The 19,458-nt window shown below is 38.0% G+C and overlaps 2 protein-coding genes across 11 annotated transcripts in view; both read right to left on the bottom strand.

Moving 5' to 3' along the window:
* Positions 1-2,721: 2,721 nt before the first annotated feature.
* The window catches only part of LOC105718736 (prorelaxin H1), a 93,163-nt gene continuing 76,426 nt past the window's right edge, over positions 2,722-19,458 (bottom strand). For 3 of the 10 annotated variants that reach the window (XM_064361468.1, XM_064361470.1, XM_064361467.1), the window contains 2 exons: positions 5,116-11,392; positions 2,726-3,453 (listed from right to left, as the gene is read on the bottom strand). In XM_064361468.1, the coding sequence (XP_064217538.1) occupies positions 3,107-3,453; positions 5,116-5,326 (558 nt within the window). In that variant the 5' untranslated portion in view covers positions 5,327-11,392 and the 3' untranslated portion in view covers positions 2,726-3,106. Of the gene's footprint in view, positions 3,454-4,154; positions 4,885-5,115; positions 11,466-19,458 lie in introns of those variants that run through there. The other 7 variants (XM_064361469.1, XM_064361466.1, XM_021672056.2 and 4 more) reach the window with 6 other exon arrangements.
* PLGRKT (plasminogen receptor with a C-terminal lysine) overlaps positions 15,931-19,458 on the bottom strand; it is an 83,180-nt gene continuing 79,652 nt past the window's right edge. Inside the window, exon 7 of the mRNA XM_012454549.2 lies at positions 15,931-18,226. The gene's annotated coding sequence lies outside the window, so the exon portion shown is untranslated. The remainder of the gene's footprint in view (positions 18,227-19,458) is intronic.

Below are 19,458 nucleotides of genomic sequence, written 5' to 3'. Positions count from 1 at the left end.
ATAAATACCTGTACATGAATGTGTATGGCAGCTTTATTCATAATTGCCCAGACTTGGAAGCAACCAAAATTACTTTTAGTAGGTGAATGAATAAATAGACTTTGGTGCATTTAGACAAGGAATATTATTTGGTGCTAAAAGGAAAGAGTAAACAAGCCATGGAAAATACATGGAGGAACCTTAAAGGCATATTACTAAGTGAAAGAAGTCAATCTGAAAAGGCTATAGCCCATCTTATTCCACTTATATGAGGTTGTGGAAAGGCAAAACCATGGAGACTGGAAAAAGATCAGTGATTGCCAGGGATTTGGGGAAGAGTGAGGCATGAAGTAGGGAGCATAAGGAATTTTTAGGGCGGTAAACTCTATTTTGAATACTACTTTAAGGAGAATATATGTCATTATACATTTGTCAAAACCCATAGAATGTAAAACACAAAGAGTAAACCATAATGTAAATTATGGGCTTTGATTAATAATAATGTGAAGTTTCCTTTTTCAGTTGTAACAAAGGTACCACATGCAACAAACATACAGATAATGGGGACTGATGTTAGGGGAAGTAGTTGTGGGAGTTTGGAGTAACATTCAACATTTTCCACTTAAATTTCTTGTGAACTTGAAACTACTTTTAAAATGCCAATTAATTTTTAAAAATCCATAGAACGTACTCTAAACAGTATAATCCAAAGAGTGAACTCTAATATAAACTATAGGCTTTAATTAATAATAATAATGTATCAATATTGGTTCAATTGATGCATAAATATCACACTAATGCAAGGTGTTATTTATACTTAAAACTATATGGTGAGGTGAGGGGCCATATGAGACTTGACTGTACTTTCTACTGTATTATTCTGTAAACCTAAAATTACTTTTAAGAATGACTTTATAAATTTAAAAACAAATATAAGTATTTTCTGTCAAAAGAAACAAAGACACCTTTTTAAAGACAAAAAAAAATATGATCACACATACCGCTGGTAAGTGCTGAGGCTACAATTCTATCCATGTCCACTGGATTCCAAAAAGTTCTTTTTTCCACAGCATCACATGGATCTACCTGCTGTTGAAGTTAATCTAGTAGTGAAGGGCAATAGACAAACATGAACGTCTTTCAGAGAGTCACTACAGACACAACAACAGAGCATGAATGCATCTATAGATTAACTGTGCTAATGTCTTTTTTTGGAAACTTCTCCCTGGACTATCTCAACTCTAGAGGTTGTGAGTGCTAGCTCACATTTCTCAATGTCTCTTGCAGGTAGCAGTGTCCATATGACAGCTCTTGCCAATACACTGTGAGCACAAGTGAGAAGGTTTCTGGAAAAGCCTTTGCTTTTCTTTTTTTTAGGCATTAATCCTTCTTGTTCCTCCTTTCTTTATTGCCTGAAATGCAGATTAAGAGAAAAGAAGCAGTCATCTTGGGACCCACCATGAGGGAGGGAGCATAAGGAGGAAGGCCTCTATGCTAGGCACAAGTGACTGGAAAGTTGGGAGGAGGATGCTACTACCATTCAGCGGCTAAACAGGGGTAGATGCTTATTTACTCCATGGGCCTCTTAGAAGTACTTTTGTAGGATATTCTGTTATTTACAGAGAACACAGTCCTAATACATATGTAGCAACAGAGTAAATGTTTTGAGACATAAATTAAACTTAAAATCATCAGTTTCTCATGACCGTTTTAGGTAGACTTTAGTAGGACTTGAAATACACATTTTAAAGATTGAAGTAATTATTTGCATATTCTTAGTAGACAGTTAACCACAAATTATCTTTGAATCACTCAAAAAGTGGACATACCACAAGAGCTGGTCAATATGGATTCTAATTCTGTGACTGCCTCCATGGATTTTGTGAAGGAGGAGATGTGAAACATGGGCTGGAACAGAATCTTGGTAACAGCCTCCTGAGTCTGGAGGTGCCTCTCTGTCCTGTAAGAGCTGTAAGTTTGCTGGACACTACCCTCATTCTTCTAGGTTGAAATCTCCGTATCAGACAGCACTCTTCCTTGCTTCATCCAAGGTGGCTATGATCTGTTAGGTTTTGCAGTCATTTATGAAGCTTTGCAAGGTGCCCTTGGTGAGGAATTAATAAATCCTAGAGACTTGGTTATTATTAGTCACGTATGGGAATTTGAAATACAGGAATTACTGTCTTCATCTCTTAAATTTGTTTACAGACATTTGCTGGAGGAGATTAACTTGTCATTCAACTGTGTTTCTTCTATAAATGCTGGGTAAAATGCATGCATATATAACAGACAAAACCAGTAAAATCCTAAGTTGATAACTATGTCGATTTACTTTTCTAACAAGTGTTCATATTATTTCAGTAATTTTGCTTACAGAAATAGTTTGTAAATTCTAAAGAAGTGAACATAAAGTATGTTCCCTATACTATTTCTTCTGTAACATATGATATGGACTTGTTTGTTCTCTTCTACATTATGTCTATTCATTTTTCTCCTTAAAAATAATTTACTTTTAAGTTTCTTAGACACTAGAACTGAGAACAGAACCCTAGCTTGAAAAGTACTTGAGTTTCCTTCAGACTATACTCGAAAAAAAATTTTTTTAAAAGAAAAAAAGTACTTCAATTTATATGACCTCAACTAAATTAAATTTGGTTTAGTGTCCAATCTGATTGTTTGCAATGAGTATTTCAATATGACACAAAAACGTCTCAAAATCTATTAGGAATGTTCAAGTGTTATGGCTTTATGTATATCCCATCTAAGAGTTAATATCAATAAAAACATTTTGGTCTATTTCATGTCTGGTGTTAGGTACTATGTTGTTATTAGGTATGGTTAAAGTGGTAAAAGTTTTATTGTAATTTTAAGTTAGCAGCATTAAAAAGAATAATACAACATAATCATTCTGTTAATCAAAAGACAAAAAGACTTTTCAGCATAAAAAGTGTCATTTATAGAAAGTACAATCATACGAAGTCTTTTCATACACATCAAATGAAAAATCTAAACATTAATAAAGATTTCTTAAATTTTAATAATTAATGGGACCTGACAGAAGCATCAGTGAAAATGTCATCAAGAATATGTGTGAATATTAGATGAGATGTGCACAATTAGCTTCATGTCAGCAAAGTTCAGCAAGAGCTCTTTTGGTACAACCAATTAGGCAACATTGGTCATACAGTGCCAGGGAGAACTGTCTCTTTCTTCGAGAATGAGCATGCAAGCCTAAGTATTTTAGTTCTGAAGGACTGCTGTCTGCGGCTTCACTTTGTCTATTGTGAATAATTTTCTTAAATTCTTCAGAGCTAAGATCTGAATCCTTTAGTATGGGTACATGTTGTTGTAGCTCTGGTAACAAGGACTGCCTCCCAGATGGGGCTGCCTTCAGCTCCTGTGGCAAATTAGCAATTAATTCCGACATCATATTTATGGTTTCTGTATCTTTGCTGTTGAAGGATGGCACAATTTCTGTTAAATTAAAAAAAAAAGTGTACGTGAGTTCATATTCATGTCAAAGAGCATTCAGGAAAACTATGAATGTTTACATAGAAAAAAGAAAGCAATACCTCAATATAAACATTGAAACAAAATAAGCAAGCGTCCTAATATCTAAACAACTTAGCTTTCTTACAGTTAGACACCTTCAAGTACCATAATTTTACCAAGGCTCTGCTAACTTAAAATTACAATAAAACTTTTACCACTTTAACCATACCTAATAACAACATAGTACCTAACACCAGACATGAAATAGACCAAAGTCTTTAATATCTACGTGTGCTTCTCATTTTTCTCCCTTCATTAATGTACATTTTTGTCTTTAATATGAGCATTACTACTTTTATAGTCAGAAAACGTGGAATAATAAAGCAAATGCAATGCACTCTAGTCTTCTCTACTTTGAATCAGTAAATTCCTAGACTTTGTGGTACTTTTGTACTAATTTATACAAAAGTCATGTAAAAATTGCCATTAAATCGAACTCTAACAATGTAGAAAAGTAAATAACTTTAGAACTATACTTTAAATCTCATAACAGTAAATATATTTACATTCGAGTCATTTATATACAGCATATGCATATAGCCTATAAAATTTAGTTGTGGTTTATCATAAATTACATATGTCATATTAATATAAAACACGTTATTTTTGCAAATTGAGGTTACCTTCTCCGAATTTAATATGATCCATTACACTTTTCAGGCTAGCGTATACCTCCATGAGTTTTCACTGCTACTTTATAAACAGAAAAATATTTTTAAAAGCCATTCTAGAATGAGCTGTACTCAACTCTAAGATCTTGCTTTTAAGGCAAACCCACTGCAGCTTCCAAATGCTTGAAAGCATCAATAGGGTCTTCAGCTATGATGGTCTGAAGGCCTGCCTCCCTTGTCTCTGGTCCTCGAAAGTTTCTCTTGTAGGCATTCAAGCCTTTCCTTTCCTTTCCTTTCCTTTGCTTTCCTTTCCATACCCTCTCTCGCAAATGAACTTCAATACTCAAATCAAAGAAGTGGGAGGCCAGACTCTTTCCTTTGGAATTTGTTTTGTTTTGTTTTAAAGAACATTTCCAATGACATAAGCCACAGCCCAACTTTTGGACGAGCAGAGTCATTAAGCGTAAAACCCCTCCCATCTTCCCATTACCGGACCCTCACAGAGACCTCAGAGTGCTGCCCCGTCCTACGGTGCTCAAACAGGCTTGATAACCAGAGCACCGCCTCAGTGTTTACCCGCTTTCCTCTCAATCCGAGATGCCCTGTCCTGGTGCCCCCACCGGCACGCCCGCTGTCTGGCCGCCGGGCCACCTTCTCGGACGCTTCCCCTTCCTTTCCACCCCGTCGCTCTGACTGCCTGGTGGGAAAGGCACCAAGGAACTCAGGTGAAGCAGCTTCCTATTCTCAGTGCTTTCCCTCCCTCTGGTGAGATTCCCAGGGAGACTGTTTGAATAAAATCACTTGGCAAAGGAAAAGCCCAAACTTTAGGAACCAGCCGCGGCGGCGTAGGCGCTGAGCGCTGGCAGCCAATGAGATCTCGAGCCGGGCGTGCGGGCCGCCGTTCCGATTGGGCAGCCGCCGGAGAGTAACCAATGGGAAGTGCGGGAAGGCCAGGCGGGTCGGGAGCTCTCACCTGTCACTAGTTTAGGTTGCGGAGGAGCATCTTTCCGGCTCAGAGCCCTTTTGTCCACGGTGCTCATGCCGCAAGCGTCGATCTGCGCGCGAACTAACTCTCGGCCGCATACTTTAATCACGTCGTCCTTCCCGTTGGCCGCGACTGCTCTGAAAATTTGGTTCAGGAGTAAACAGACTCCTAGCAGGTGGAACAAGAACAGGCGAGACATCCTGGCCCTGGTCGCTCCTGGAGGTCTGGGCGTTGCTGCCTCTCGGGTCTGCAGCTGCTGAGGCCTACAGACCTGGACCTGTGTGCTTGTCCCCGGCTTTTGGCTGCTTTCCCTACCTGGCTCAACCAGTCTTTTATATATCCCTTGGGCTATCACTCAGCTTTTAAGGCGACAGTGCCGGCTCCACCCCTTTCCTAACCCCCTCCACAGAATTTTCTCCCCCAGCTCTTTTCACCCTCTCTGCTTTTCCTTCATTTGCCCATCCCTCTGTGCTTGGCCTTTTTACAGTTGTATTTTTCTCTCTTTTGTTGCCCTCAAACAATTTTGTATATTTAGGTAAAGTTATTTTAGATATGAAGCCTTTCCTTTTACATACACAGAAATAAAATTGAGATTGCCCATATTCTTACACCCCAGTTTTCCAGAGTGAACATTTGCCAAAACCCTTCTAACTTAAATAAGATTATAGTTAGATTATCTTATAAATTGGATTAATTAGTATGGTGTTGGGCATATCAATACATAAAAATATAATGGATAAATGAATAAATTGTTGATAAGAGGGAAAAACTGATGACTTTTAATCTGAATCCAGATAAAAACATTAAAATCCCCAGTAACATCATTTGAGGCTTGTGCAGTAATGTCTTTAATTTACAACACAATTTCTCCATTTCCTTCCACTCTCTGGGAGAAGTTAGATTGTAAGTAGTTATCTGAATATTTTAATTTAAAATTCTACTCTGCATCTCTACAGACTAGAAAACACACCACACACATACACACACACACACACACACACACAGAGAGAGAGAGAGAGAGAGAGAAAGAAGAAAAAAAGCAGTGGAAATCCCACAACCCCAGAAAGAATAACAAATTATAGCACAAAGATATATTTGTATGTTTGTTTGTTTGTTTACTGTATTTTGTGTTTGCTGTACCTGTAAGAGGTGATTTTTTTTTACCATCATCTAATTTAACATTTTAAAGATCCACACACTTCTAGATAATATGTTTAGTAGAAAACTCTTCTAGCTATAAATTTTTAGTACAAATAGGTTCATTTTAAAAAATAACTTACTTGCTTGTGTTCATAATATATTCAGATTAGTTCAGCTCCACCAGATAAACGAGACATGCAGGAAGTTAGGGTAGCTTTGAAATAAAGTAATAACAATCTTTTAGTTACAAACATAAATATGGAATAAAATAATTCTAATTTCTAGATTGCTGGTGAGTTCAGTAGGCCCACTTAGTATTGGTCAAATGCCAAGCAATGTGTAATTCTTCAAAAAATACCTGACCAAAGCTGTGAGATAGTCAGAGGCTATGCTTTCAAATGGATTTTCACTAAAACACACAGTTTGAGAGAGGCTCTCAAAACTAAGGTTTGAAAATATTTTTGTGGGTTGACAGTCCTTGTAAAAACAATCCATGTGCAAGGCTGTACTCCAAAGTAATTACTTGTTAAAAATGTAAATTTCCAGGGATTTTTTTTTTGTTTTTGGGGTTTTCTTTGAGCAGAGTTTGGCTCTTGTCACCCAAGCTGGAGTGCAATTGCACGATCTTGGCTCACTGCAACCTCCACCTCCCGGATTCAAAGGATTCTCCCACCTCAGCCTCCCAAGTAGCTGGGAATACAGGCTTCTGCCACCACACCTGGCTAGTTTTTGTATTTTTAGTAGAGACAGGGTTTCATTATGTGGGACAAGCTGGTCTCGAACTCCTGATATAGGAGGTGATCCACCCTCTCAGCCTCCCAAAGTGTTCAGGGATGTTTTGGTTTTTTATGTTGTCTACATGGCTTTATAGGGTCCCTAAAACTGTCCAGTACAGTGGCCACTTTCCCATTTTACAGAAAGAAGAAATAGATTGAAAGTAGTCATGCACTTATCCAGGGTAATTTTGGTTAGCACATGTGCCAGATGTGGGCTTACCCTACCGCTAAGGATCACAGGCAATGCAAGATTCAGTCTTTACAGGCACAGCTAAAAGGCATTTCATGTCCTTTAAATAAAAAGGAAATCTTTTTAAGGAGAAACAACAAATACATCCATGCATACAGCTGTCAAGTGCTGGAGCTGGGGATTCCAACCCATGTCTACTATATTCCAAAGCCCCCTTTCTGATTCAAACCGTAAACCTTGTTTCTCCTTTCTTTTATTCCTGAAGCAGACACAGAAAGGGAGGTGAAGCAGCCATCTTGGGACCATGAGGTGTGGAACATAAAGAGGAAGGTCTACATGCTTAGACACAGCTAAGCATGTGGGAGTAGCCTGCTGGCATCATTGAGGAGCTAAATGGGGTTGGATGCTTTTTCTCATAGGCTCTTATGAGTAACTGTTTAAGAGCTTTCTGTTATTTACTATATCCTGAGATATAGATAGATAGAGATATATGTGTGCATGTATATATATGCAGAATACATTTTTATTAAGAAATAAACTTACAGATATCAGTTTCCTATGAGAGTTTTAGGCATACTTTAGCAGCACTTGAATTAGATATTCTACAGATTAAAGTGATTATTTGAGTGTTTATACTAGATGATTTACTACAGGAAATCTTTGTACCACTGAAAGAGGAGTCTTATCTTAAAAAGCAGTGAATACAGCTTCTGGGTCCAGGAGCCCTGCCTCCATGGATTTTGTGGAGGACAGGACAAGGTATGTGGGTCGGGATGGGGTCTGCAGAGCTGCCCTCTGCATCTGGGGGTGCATCTTTGTCTTGTCCGAGTTGCAAGTTTCTTGGGCATTGCCCTCGTTCTTCTGTGTTGGAATCTCCATTTCATAGAGCACTCCTTTCGGCTTTGTCCCAGATGGCCTCTGAGCTTCTACAGCCCCGTATTAATAAATTCCCTTGCTTGTGGCCTTCTACCTGCCCCATCTTCCATTCTCAACTTTGTCTATTAGGGCTTGGCCAACAGTTCTAAGAGAAACTTCTTTTTTTTTTTTTTAAGATATAAAAGTCTGCTCTTTTATATTTTACCACTAATCTCTTTTCCTAGCTTTGTTTGTATTTTCTACCAAATTCTTGTTGTTTTCTCTGATCTGTCAACAACAGGCAACTCGTACCTGATTCCAATGACAGTCAGTGCTACACTGGATTTGTTTTTGTTTCTAGTTATTTTTTAATTATTATTTCATTGAGATTTGGAGAAGAGGGAGAGGTAAATGCTTTTATTCAGGCCTCCTGAATGAGAAATCAGTGCTGACCCCCCAGGTGCCTTTGGAACCGCTCCAGATGTTTATGCTTTCCTTTCAGGTTATCATGGTTCTTTATCAGAAGAGTCAAACAAGAAATGAAGGGATATCGTGATCTTCAAAAAGACTTCTCAGCAAACTGCTGGAAATACGTTGGTTAAGAGATTAGGAAAGATAAATAACTTCGTTAGTTTTTTCCTCATTTCTTACTTCTACTCAAGTAATACCTTATGTACTGAGAAAGTTCAGAAAGAATCACCCCTGGCCAGACCTGGTGGCCCCAGTAATCATCACGCAGGCCCCAGAGAAATTGAAAAACAAAAACAAAACAATAAGATGTCACTGTTTGCTTTTATTGTGGTTTGTGGTTTTACTGTTACACTGGGCATTGGCTCTCACGTGTGATCCCCAGTTTGACCATACAATCCAGCCATTGCCACAAGCCACATGTGGAATATCACAAGGGACCCCTGAGCCTGGCTCCTGCATCAAAATTTGGTTTAAAATTAATGTCAAGGCATCAGGGGTTGATCTGTGGTGTAAGGCCTAAAATTAATCCCAATATTATGGGCTGCCTTGGCATCTGGTAAGACTGGGAAGGCCTCACATGGCCTGACCACAAGTTTCCCTCCTCACTCTGCTCCTGCAAACAACCCTCTGTGTCAAGAGAACTAGACACAGTTCCTGCTTATTCTTGAAGAGCGAGTTTCAGTTCTCTGCCAGCCCTGGAATTATTCAAAGAAGCCAATCACATCCTTTCATGGTAACCAGGGGTCACCTAACTCTTTTGATACTACAAAGCCTGCCTCACATGGCCCCTCTTACTCAGTTTGTTCCCAGCTACAACCCCCATGTGACCATGCATGGCATTTAGTGTCCTTGTCCTCCACCCTGTAAGTCTATGTAATTAATAAATTTCTGTCAGTCTCGTTAGGCCAGTGTCACTTGTCATATGTTTGGCCATGTGCATAATTCTAAGGCAGGAATCCCTCCTGCTCCAACAGGGTGAATAGGAGGTGATTAAAACAACCAGCTACTGCAACAGATCTCCTCTTCTTTGTTCCTAGAGGAACAGAGGAGTCAGTTCAGACTGTATAATGTGTTCTATGGTTCTCAGGATCTCTTTGCTACCTCTTCCCATATCCCTTTTCACTCTGCTCAGTGTTGATAGAAAGTCAGTCTCTCCAATGCAGAAATCATGATCTCTTTGTAACCCCTTCAGCTGTTTCCGATTACCCCCAGCATGTAGTCTAAACTTCAGCTGACTTTAATATCACCTCTTCCTGTCTTCTCTTCAGCAGCATTTTCCTTTCCCTCTTCCACAACCCAGTCCTCAGTCCTACTGACTCACTGGCAGTTCCATCGGCCTTGCAGCAGGTCAAGCATTAACTACGTGATGGATCTTTTGCTAACCATCTCTTCCACACTCAGCACCCTGATCCCAGTCCCTCTACGTCTGTTCCTTCTATCACAGCACTCACAACTCTTTACTTGTAGGTCTTTCCTACTAGACTGTGAGCTCTTTTTGGGCAGTGACAAGCACACAGTGGCTGCTCAACACATCTTGTTTGAAGGAAATTTATAGATCTCATAATGAGGTGTGGCAGCTTCCCTGGCGGTTGTGGGTAGAGGCATGGGAACAACTAGTAGGTCCTGGCTACAGAGTAGAAAATTAACTGAGTCCCCAGGTTACTAGAACTAGGGAAAGGCAGAGCCCCTGTAATTAAAGATCCTGTGACACACAGTGAGGAGATCCAGGCTGCCACAGGAGCACCAATTTTGGAGTGAGTCATATCTTTGAGGAGGGGGAGTGGAGCAGTTGTGACGGATAAGAGGAATCCACAGGATTGTGGATGAGAGAGCAAGGAGCAGGAAACAGGAGGAATATCTTAATTGGGCTAAGGTCTAAGGAAGCAGGGTTTTAGAGAGGGCTTGGGGTTATCACAGGGCAATCATGCCTAATCCCTCCCTCCACCAATTTTTGCACCCTGTTTAGTTCCGGTTTTTAGGTAGAGAAGGTTAGCTGCTTTAGCTCTTGCATTCTTTCTACACTAGAAAGAGAACAAAATCAAAAAGAGAACAAAAACAAAACCAAAAAAAAAAAACAAAAACAAAATTCTTGTGTGTGAAATTGTGTTTGTGTGTGGGACTTTTTGCTTTCAGTAATTTCATCCCCTTCCTCCCTGAACCTCTTCCCTACACCTTCACCAAAACAAGTTTCACAGGATTTAGGATCTATATTTGTTTCCTAGAAAAAAACTAACATTCCAATGAAGTCCCATTCCTATCTCTTCCCTGCTAGGGTGACTGATCTTTCAGATCCCCTAGTCACTCATGGCTCCCACTCCCAATTGTGCATGGCTTTAATTGAACTTTTAATGTTATTACCTTTACTCTCCTTTCTTAACATACCAGTTGTAACTTTTTGAACCATTTTTAGAGGTTGCCCAAGTATTTGCAATATACATTTACAACTAATCCAAGCACACTTTCAAATAACACTATCTTACTTCACTGCAGTACAAGTGTCTTATAATAAAATATAATTATAATTCCTCCCTTCCATTTCTTGTATCATCACTGTCATTCATTTCATTTAAAAATAACATAAACTAAGATACATATAAGCATACATAATCTAATACATTTTTTTCAACCATTTTGAACAAAGTGTTCTGTTTTATCAATTAAAAATAAGAAAAAGAATTTTTTTTTTTTTTACCTTCACTTATTCCTTCTCTGATATGCTTCCTTTCTTGATTTAGATCTGAGTGTTTGCTCCGGAAAGCCCCACTTTCAGAAACAAATGTGATTCTAGCAGGAGGTAGATCTCAGTCCAAGACTTCACCATGAGCTCATCTGGCTGGAGAACAAATGCACTCTAAGATGACAGGCCATCACCTGACTCAGAAAATTGCTTCTTGACATACCATAACCTGCAACAATGTGAAATCTCTAAGATTAGGAAGAACTGAAGATTGGACCAACAACAGGAGTAACTGAAGGCCCAAACCAAGATATTTTGAAGAATTTATTGCACACATACAAGATGAGAGAGTGGGGGAGCATGTATGTGTGTGCATGCGCAGGCATGTGATGGGAGGAAGGAATTAATGTAGCTGGTAGGGAAAACATCTGGGGTTCTAATTGAACACATTCTTAATGTAAGAATATAATTTTTAAGTTGACCTTTATTTTTAAAATTTACATCTTTAATTTTTAAAATTCACAAAATTGTATATATTTATTGTGTACAATGTGATGTTTTGAAATGTACACATTGTGCAATGGCAAGATCAAGGTAATGAACATATGCATCACCTAATTCTTACCATTTTTTTGTGGTGGAGAACACATAAAATCAATTCTCTTAGCATTTTTCTAGAATATAGTACATTGTTGTTTACCATAAACATGATGTACAGTAGATTTCTTAAGCATATTTCTCATTTCTAAAGGAAGTTTTGCATCCTTTGGCTAACATCTTGCCTATTCCCTCACCCCTCAACCCCTGGTAAACACCGTTCTAATCTGCTTCTATGAGTTCACTTATGAGTGAGGTTATGCAGTATTTGTCTTTCTCTGCCTGGCTTATTTCACTTAACATAATGTCTTTCAGGATAATCTGCATTGTTGCAAATGACAGGATTTTCTTCTTCTTTAAGGCTAAGTCGTATTCCATAGTGTATGTATACCACATTTTCTTCATTCATTCATCAGTTGATGGAGGCTTAGGTTGATTACATACCTTGGCTACTGTGAACAATGCTGAAGTGAACATGGAAGTGCAGATATATCTCTGACATACTTATTTCATATCCTTTGGAGGTATACTCCATAGTGGGATTGCTGGATCATATGGTTCTATTTTTAATTTTTTGGGGAACCCCCATACTGTTTTCCATAAAGGCCATAATAATTTACATTTTCAACAGTGTGAAAGGGATCCTTTTTATCCATACTCTCATCAATACTTGTTATTTTTTGTCTTTTCATAATACCCACTCTAAAAAAACATAAGGTTGTATTTCTTCTCATTGTGGTTTCAGTGAGACTGTTTTCTTGATTTCTTTTTTTGGATAGTTTGTTGTTAGTATATAGAAATGCTTCGAATTTTCATACATTGCTGTTGTATCCTGCAACTCTAATGAATGTATTAGTTCTGATTGTTTTTGGTGGATTATTTAGGATGTTCTATATATAAGATCATTTTGTCTGCAATCAGAGACAATTTAACCTCTTCATTTCTGATTTTTATTATTTTTATTTCTTTATCTTGCCTACTTATTTTAGCTAGACTTCCAGTAGTGTGTTGAAAAATGTGGTGGAAGTGGGCATACTTGACTTGTTCCTGATCTTAAAGGAAAAGGTTTCAACTTTCCACCATTGAGTAGGATGTTAGCTATAGGCTTGTCATATATGGCCTTTATTGTACATTTTTCTATACCTAATTTGTTGTGAGTTTTTATCATGCAAGTATGATGAATTTTGTTGAGTACCCTTTTTTTGCATGTATTTAGATGATTATATTGTTTTTGTCCTTCATGATGTTAATGTGGTATGGCACATTTATAGATTTAGATGTATTGAACTATTGGCAGGCATAAAAACCACTTGATCACGACAAATTATCCTTTAATTGTGCTGTTGAATTTGGTTTGCTAGTATCTTATTGAGAATTTTTGTATGTCTGTTAATCAGGGTATTGGCCTTTACTTTTTTTCTTGTAGTGTCCTTGTCTGACTTCGGGTTCATGGAAATGCTGGCCTTGTAAAATAAACTGGAAAGTGTTTTCTCCTTTTCAGTTATTTGGAAGAGATTTTAGAAGGATTGGTATTAGTTTTTCCTAAGCTTGAATTCATCAGTGAAGCCATTTGATCCTGAGATTTTCTTCGATGAGAGACTTTTTATTAGTGATTCAATCTCCTTGCTCATTATTGGCCTGTTTGGATATTATATTAATATTTCTTCATGATTCTTTAACTTGGTAGGTTACATGTGTCTCAGTATTTCTCTATGTTTTCTAGGATATCCAGTTTTTGACATGTAATTGTCCACAGCAGCTTGTTACAATCCTTTGTATTTCTGTGTTATTGATTATAATGTATCATTTTTAATGCCTAATTTTATTTAGGTAGTCTCTTTTGTTCTTAGTGTAGCCAAGTTTTATCAATTTTATCTCTTCAAAAACCCAACTCTTAGTTTTATGAATCTTTTCCATTGTCTTCTATTCTTTATTTTATTTATTTCTGCTCTGATCTGTATTATTTTCTTCCTTATGCTCACTTTTGGCTTAGTTTGTTCTTTTATTCTAGTTCCTTGAGATGTAAGTTAGGTTGCTTATTTGGGATCTTTCTTTTTTTCTTAATGCAAGTCTTTATTGTTATAAACTTTCTTCTTAAAATTGCTTTTGCTGAAGAAGAAGAGGTGAGAACAACCTAAGGACTGACCAAAGCCCACGCGCCGCTGCATCCCGTGCTCAGTGCCTACTTCTTGCCACTATTGCCACTGCCACTATGCTCTAGAGAAAGTCTGAAGGGGATGATAAAGGAGATAAAGTCAAAGTGAAGGAAGAACCACAGAGAAGATCTGTGAGGTTGTCAGCTAAACCTGGTCCCACAAAGCCAGATCCCAAGCCTAAAAAGGACCCTGAAAAGAAGGGAGAGAAGGTTCTCAAAGGGAAAAAGGGAAAAGCTGCTGCTGGCAAGGAGGGGAATAACTACAGAATGGAGATGCCAAAACAGACCAGGCACAGAAAGCTGAAGGTGCTGGAGATGCTAAGTGAAGTGTGTGCATTTTTTATAACTGTGTACTTCTGGTGACTGTACAGTTTGAAATACTGTTTTTTTAAATCAAGTTTTATTAAAATGCAGAATTTTGTTCTACTTTTTTTTTTAAGCTATGTTGTTAGCACACAGAACACTTCATTGTTGTTTTCGGGGAAGGGGCATATGTCACTAATAGAATGTCTCTGAAGCTGGGTTGATGTGGGGAAAACACCTTTCCCTTCTAGTTTTGAGAGACTTCCTTTTGGCTCCCAGGAGGAGTGATTCTCTGACTTTGACACACATGGCCACCTTGGCACACAAAAGCCTTGTGGTATGGAAAAACAAATTCATTTTTATGTCCTCTTCTCCCTTTCCATCTTTCAGCATAGACTTAACTCCCTTAAACCCAGACATCTGTTGCGACCTGACTGACCCCCAATCATTGGTTAACAGTGTGTCAGGCAATCTGGACTTTCCAGTGATGCCACTGAGATGGCAGCTGTCAAAAGGGTGGCAGTTCCATTTCTAGACTGTGGATCTTCATATAAATTCTGCCATTTTTTTTCCACTTCCTGAAAGTCAGGTTTGGCTTGTGAAAAGTTGTTAAACAACATGCTAAATGTGAAATGTCAATCCTCACTCTAAGCTTTCCCTGTTCAGCACATAAGATGAAGTCTTCATGGGGTTTTATAGTGGCTTTCTGATTTTTGGTAGTCCATTGAAGAAGGGAGTTTGAAAGTTGTTGTATAGTGTTAATGACTGTCTGCCCATATCCTGCCTGAAATACCATGATTGTTTATGAAAAGTATCTTTAATAAAACTGGATACAGTTTGGCTTAAAAAAAAAAAAGAATTGCTTTTGCTGCATCCCATAAGTTTTGGTATGTTGTGTTTCTATCTTCATTATCTCAATATATTTTTTAATTTCCTTTTTAGTTTCTTCTTTGACCCATTGTTTAGGATGAGGGTGTCTAATTTCTACATATTTTTAAATTTTCTGCAATTCTTCCTCCAAATCAACAATTTGCTTTCTAGTTTCATGACATTGTGGTATCAAAAAATAATTGATACAATTTCAATTTTCTTACATTTGTTAGGACTTGTTTTGTAGCATAACACATGATCTAGCATGAAAAATGTTTTGTGTGTGCAAGAAAAGAATCTATATTCTGCTGCTGTTGAATGGAATGGTCTGTATATGTCCGTTAGGTTCATTTGACCCAAAGCGTAGTTCAAGTTTCCTTATTTTCTATCTAGATGATTTTTGTGTTGCTGAAAGTGAGATACTGAAGTCTTCTGCTATTATTATATTGCAGTCTATCTATCGCTTCTGATCTTTTAATATTTGTGTTATATAGATTCTCTAATGTTGAATGCGTATGTATTTACATTATATTTTCTTCATGAATTGATCTTTTATCTCATTATATAATGACCTTCTTTGTCTCAATTTAGTTTTTGACAATGTCTGTTTTATCTGATTTAAGCATAGCTACCACTGATTTCTTTTGGTTTCCCTTTGCATGAAATATCTTTTTACAACCTTTCACTTTCAATCTATGTGTATTCTTAAAGGAGAAGCAAGTCTCTTGCAGAGAGCATAGAGTTGGGTCTTTTTAATCCATTCAGTGACTCTATTTCTTTAAAAAATTTATTTCATTGAGTTGACAAATAACAATTACATATATATTTATTGGGTACAATGTGATGATTTGATGCATGTAAACATTGTGAAATGATCAAATCAGGTTGATTAATATATTCATAGTCTAATATATTTATTATTTATTTTTGGTGAGAGCATTTGAAATCCACTATTTTATGACATCAGTAAGATAACCTAACTAGAAGCTCCCAGTACTCACCACCTTCCTCCCAAAGATAGCCAAAACAATAAGTAAGCAACTACATTTTGATAAAAATATCTAAAGGAGGGTGTTAGAATACATTAAATGTGTATTAGAAACTCTGTAGTGCACAGAAGTCCAGGATGGCCACATAGACAACAGAAGGAAACACCTGAGCTTCACCACTCTATCCCCATGTCAGGATCAGTTGGAACCAGGAGGAAATTCTCCTTGCAGGGAAAAAGCAAGGACGACCACAGCAGCCCCCATCACCACCTTGGGCACCTACAGTCCTTACCTCTGGTGACCCCTGCAGTTCTCACAGGCACTAAGCCCAGCTGAGAAAACTCCCTAGAATCTACACAACTACACTCCCCAGAGAGGAGGAGACAATACTGTGACTCACCGCTGTGGCCCACGTGGCTACTGCATTTGAAATCAGAAACACTGTTAGAATGTGTCCTGCTCTGGGGGTAGGTAGCCACAGCACAGTTCCATCCTTCCAGCTTTGTTGCTGTTGAACCACCTCCACATGGTTGTACACTATCCACAAGCTGAGCTACTGCTACATTCTATTTCTTGGGGCCAAACTGCAATGGAGATGCTCCATCAACCCCTCTGAGTTGCTCTTGCCCTTGCCCCCTTAAGGCCTAAGCTGAAATGGCACTCTGCCTTCTCAAGAATTGGTTCCTTGGGTGCTCAGAGCAGTCATGTACCCCTGTTCCTGAATCAAAGCAGCACCCTGCCTCTAGGAAATCAGTGTCATGGCCAAGTCAAATCAGTTGCACATCTCAGGGATAAGGTGACATGGTACCTTACATCTTAGATAAACAGAGCACTGACTGAGCTGGGACACCCCACCCTACAGGTTGAATAACTGTAGTACCCTGCTTCCCTGGAAGTGAACTAGCCCATTACAGTATGAGCTGCTGAGAACACCCCCATCCCCAAGGAGTGGAATCATTGCTGCACTGTCCCTTCCTTCCAGGGCCCAAGTGACAGCTACCCTCTGCTATTCCAAGGTCCTTGCTGCTGTCATACCTGGCTTCACAGATTCTGGGATACTGCCATGCCCCACTATCCCTGGGTCCAGAATCCTGACTAATCCTCATGTCCTGGGGCCTAAGTTGCAATAGCTATACCTCCCCTAGCCTCCCACCCACTATTGGCTCTGTTTCTCAAATTGCAGCTGTACGCTCTTTCTGGATCCTAACCTTTAGCTGGGTAATGCTATGACCTGCCTTCCAGAGTCAAAGTTTTTCCCTACTAATGCCACTCTCTAAAGTTTGGAAGAGGTGCTGTTTCACTAGATGCACAGACATCATTTCAGGGACATAAGAAACATTAAAAAGCAAGAAATGTGACACCCACGAAAGACAAGGTGCTACTAACTGACCCCAAAGAAAAGGAAGCTTAGGAGTTGCCTAAAAAGGAATTAAAAATGATAATCTTGAAACTCAGAAAGATCTGAGAGAATACGGAGAGACAATTCCACAAAATCAGGAAAGCAATTCATAATTTTAATGAGAAATTCAGTTAAAGAACAAAACAGAAATCTGGAGCTGAAGAATTGAGTGAATAAAATAAAAAATATAATAGGAGCTTCAACAGCAGACTAGATCAAGCACAAGAAAGAATCTCTGCATTTGAAGATAGGTCTTATTAAATTACCCAATCAGAAGGGGAAAAAACAAAAAAGTGTGAAAATAGCCTATGGGATGTATGGGACATTATTAAGCCAACAAACTTTTGCATTATGGGAGTTCTACAGAGAGAAGAGACAAATATAAGTGCAGAATGCTTATATAATGAAATAATTGCTGAAAACTTCCCAAGTTTTGGAAGAGATATGAACATCCAGATCCAAGAAGCTCCAAAGTTCCCAAACAGATTGATCTCAGATAGGCTGCCTCCAAGGTGCATTACAATTAAAAAGTAAAAAGTTAAAGACAAAGAGAGAATTTCAAAAGTACCAAGAGAACAGCATCAAATCACATATAAGGGGATTCCCATTAGACTATCAGCAAATTTCTCAGCAGAAACCTTGCAGGTCAGGACAGATGAGATGATATATTCAAAGTGCTGAAAGAAAAAAATGTTCAGGTGAGAATACTAAACTCAACAAAGCTGTCTTTTACAAATGAAGGAGAAAGAGTCTATTCCAGACAAACAAAAGAAGTTGAGAAAATTCATTACCATTATACCTGCCTTACAAGAAATGGTTAAGGGAGTTCTTCAAATGGAAATAAAAGGACACTAGTTACTAAGATGAAGACATAAGAAAGTATAAAACTCACTGGTAAAAGTAAATATGTAGTCAAATTCAAAATACTCTAATATTACTAAGGTGCTCTGTAAGTTATGTGTATCTTTAATATGAAGGTTAAAAGTCAAGAGTCAAAAATAATAACTATAAGTTAATATATAATTTTTTGAGTATATATTTGTAAATCTGTATTTATTGAGTATATACTTATTGATATATATTTTATATGTATATATATGTGCATATAACATCTTTAGGACTTTGTTCTTTATTATTTTATTTTTCTATTGCTTTTATTTCTGTGTTTTTTTATTATACTTTTAAGTTCTGGCATATATGTGCAGAACGTGCAGGTTTGTTACATAAGTATACACTTGCCATGGTGGTTTGTTGCACCCATGAACCCGTCATCTACATTAGGTATTTCTCCTAATGCTATCCCTCTCCTAGCTTCCCACCCCACAACAGGCCCCAGTGTGTGATGTTCCCCTCCCTGTGTCCATGTGTTCTCATTGTTCAACTCCCACTTATGAGTGAGAACATGTGGTGTTTGGTTTTCTGTTCTTGTATTAGTTTGCTGAGAATGATGATTTCCAGCTTCATTCATGTCCCTACAAAGGGCATAAACGCATCCTTTTTTATGGCTGCATAGTATTCCATGGTGTATATGTGCAACATTTTCTTTATCCAGTCTATCATTGATGGGCATTTGGGTTGGTTCCAAGTCCTTGCTATTGTGAACAGTGCTGCAATAAACATACATGTGCATGTGTCTTTATAATAGAATGATTTATAATCTTTTGGGCATATACCCAGTAATGCGATTGCTGTGTCAAATGGTATTTCTGGTTCTAGATCCTTGAGGAATTGCCACACTGTCTTCCACAATGGTTGAACTTATTAAGAAATACATAATTTAAAAATATGCAAATTGTGAAATCAAAAATATAAATGAGAAAGCTTAAAGTCCAGAGTTGTTGTATGGGTTTGAAATTAAGTTGCTATCAACATAAAATAGACTTATAACTATAAGATGTTTTATGTAAGC

Source organism: Aotus nancymaae, unplaced genomic scaffold (genome assembly GCF_030222135.1).
Source record: "Aotus nancymaae isolate 86718 unplaced genomic scaffold, 86718_ANA_hifiasm-v0.15.2.pri h1tg000041l, whole genome shotgun sequence".
Lineage (NCBI taxonomy): Eukaryota > Metazoa > Chordata > Mammalia > Primates > Aotidae > Aotus > Aotus nancymaae.
Note: the sequence above shows the minus strand (reverse complement) of the source record. Positions and strands in the feature narration are given on the sequence as shown.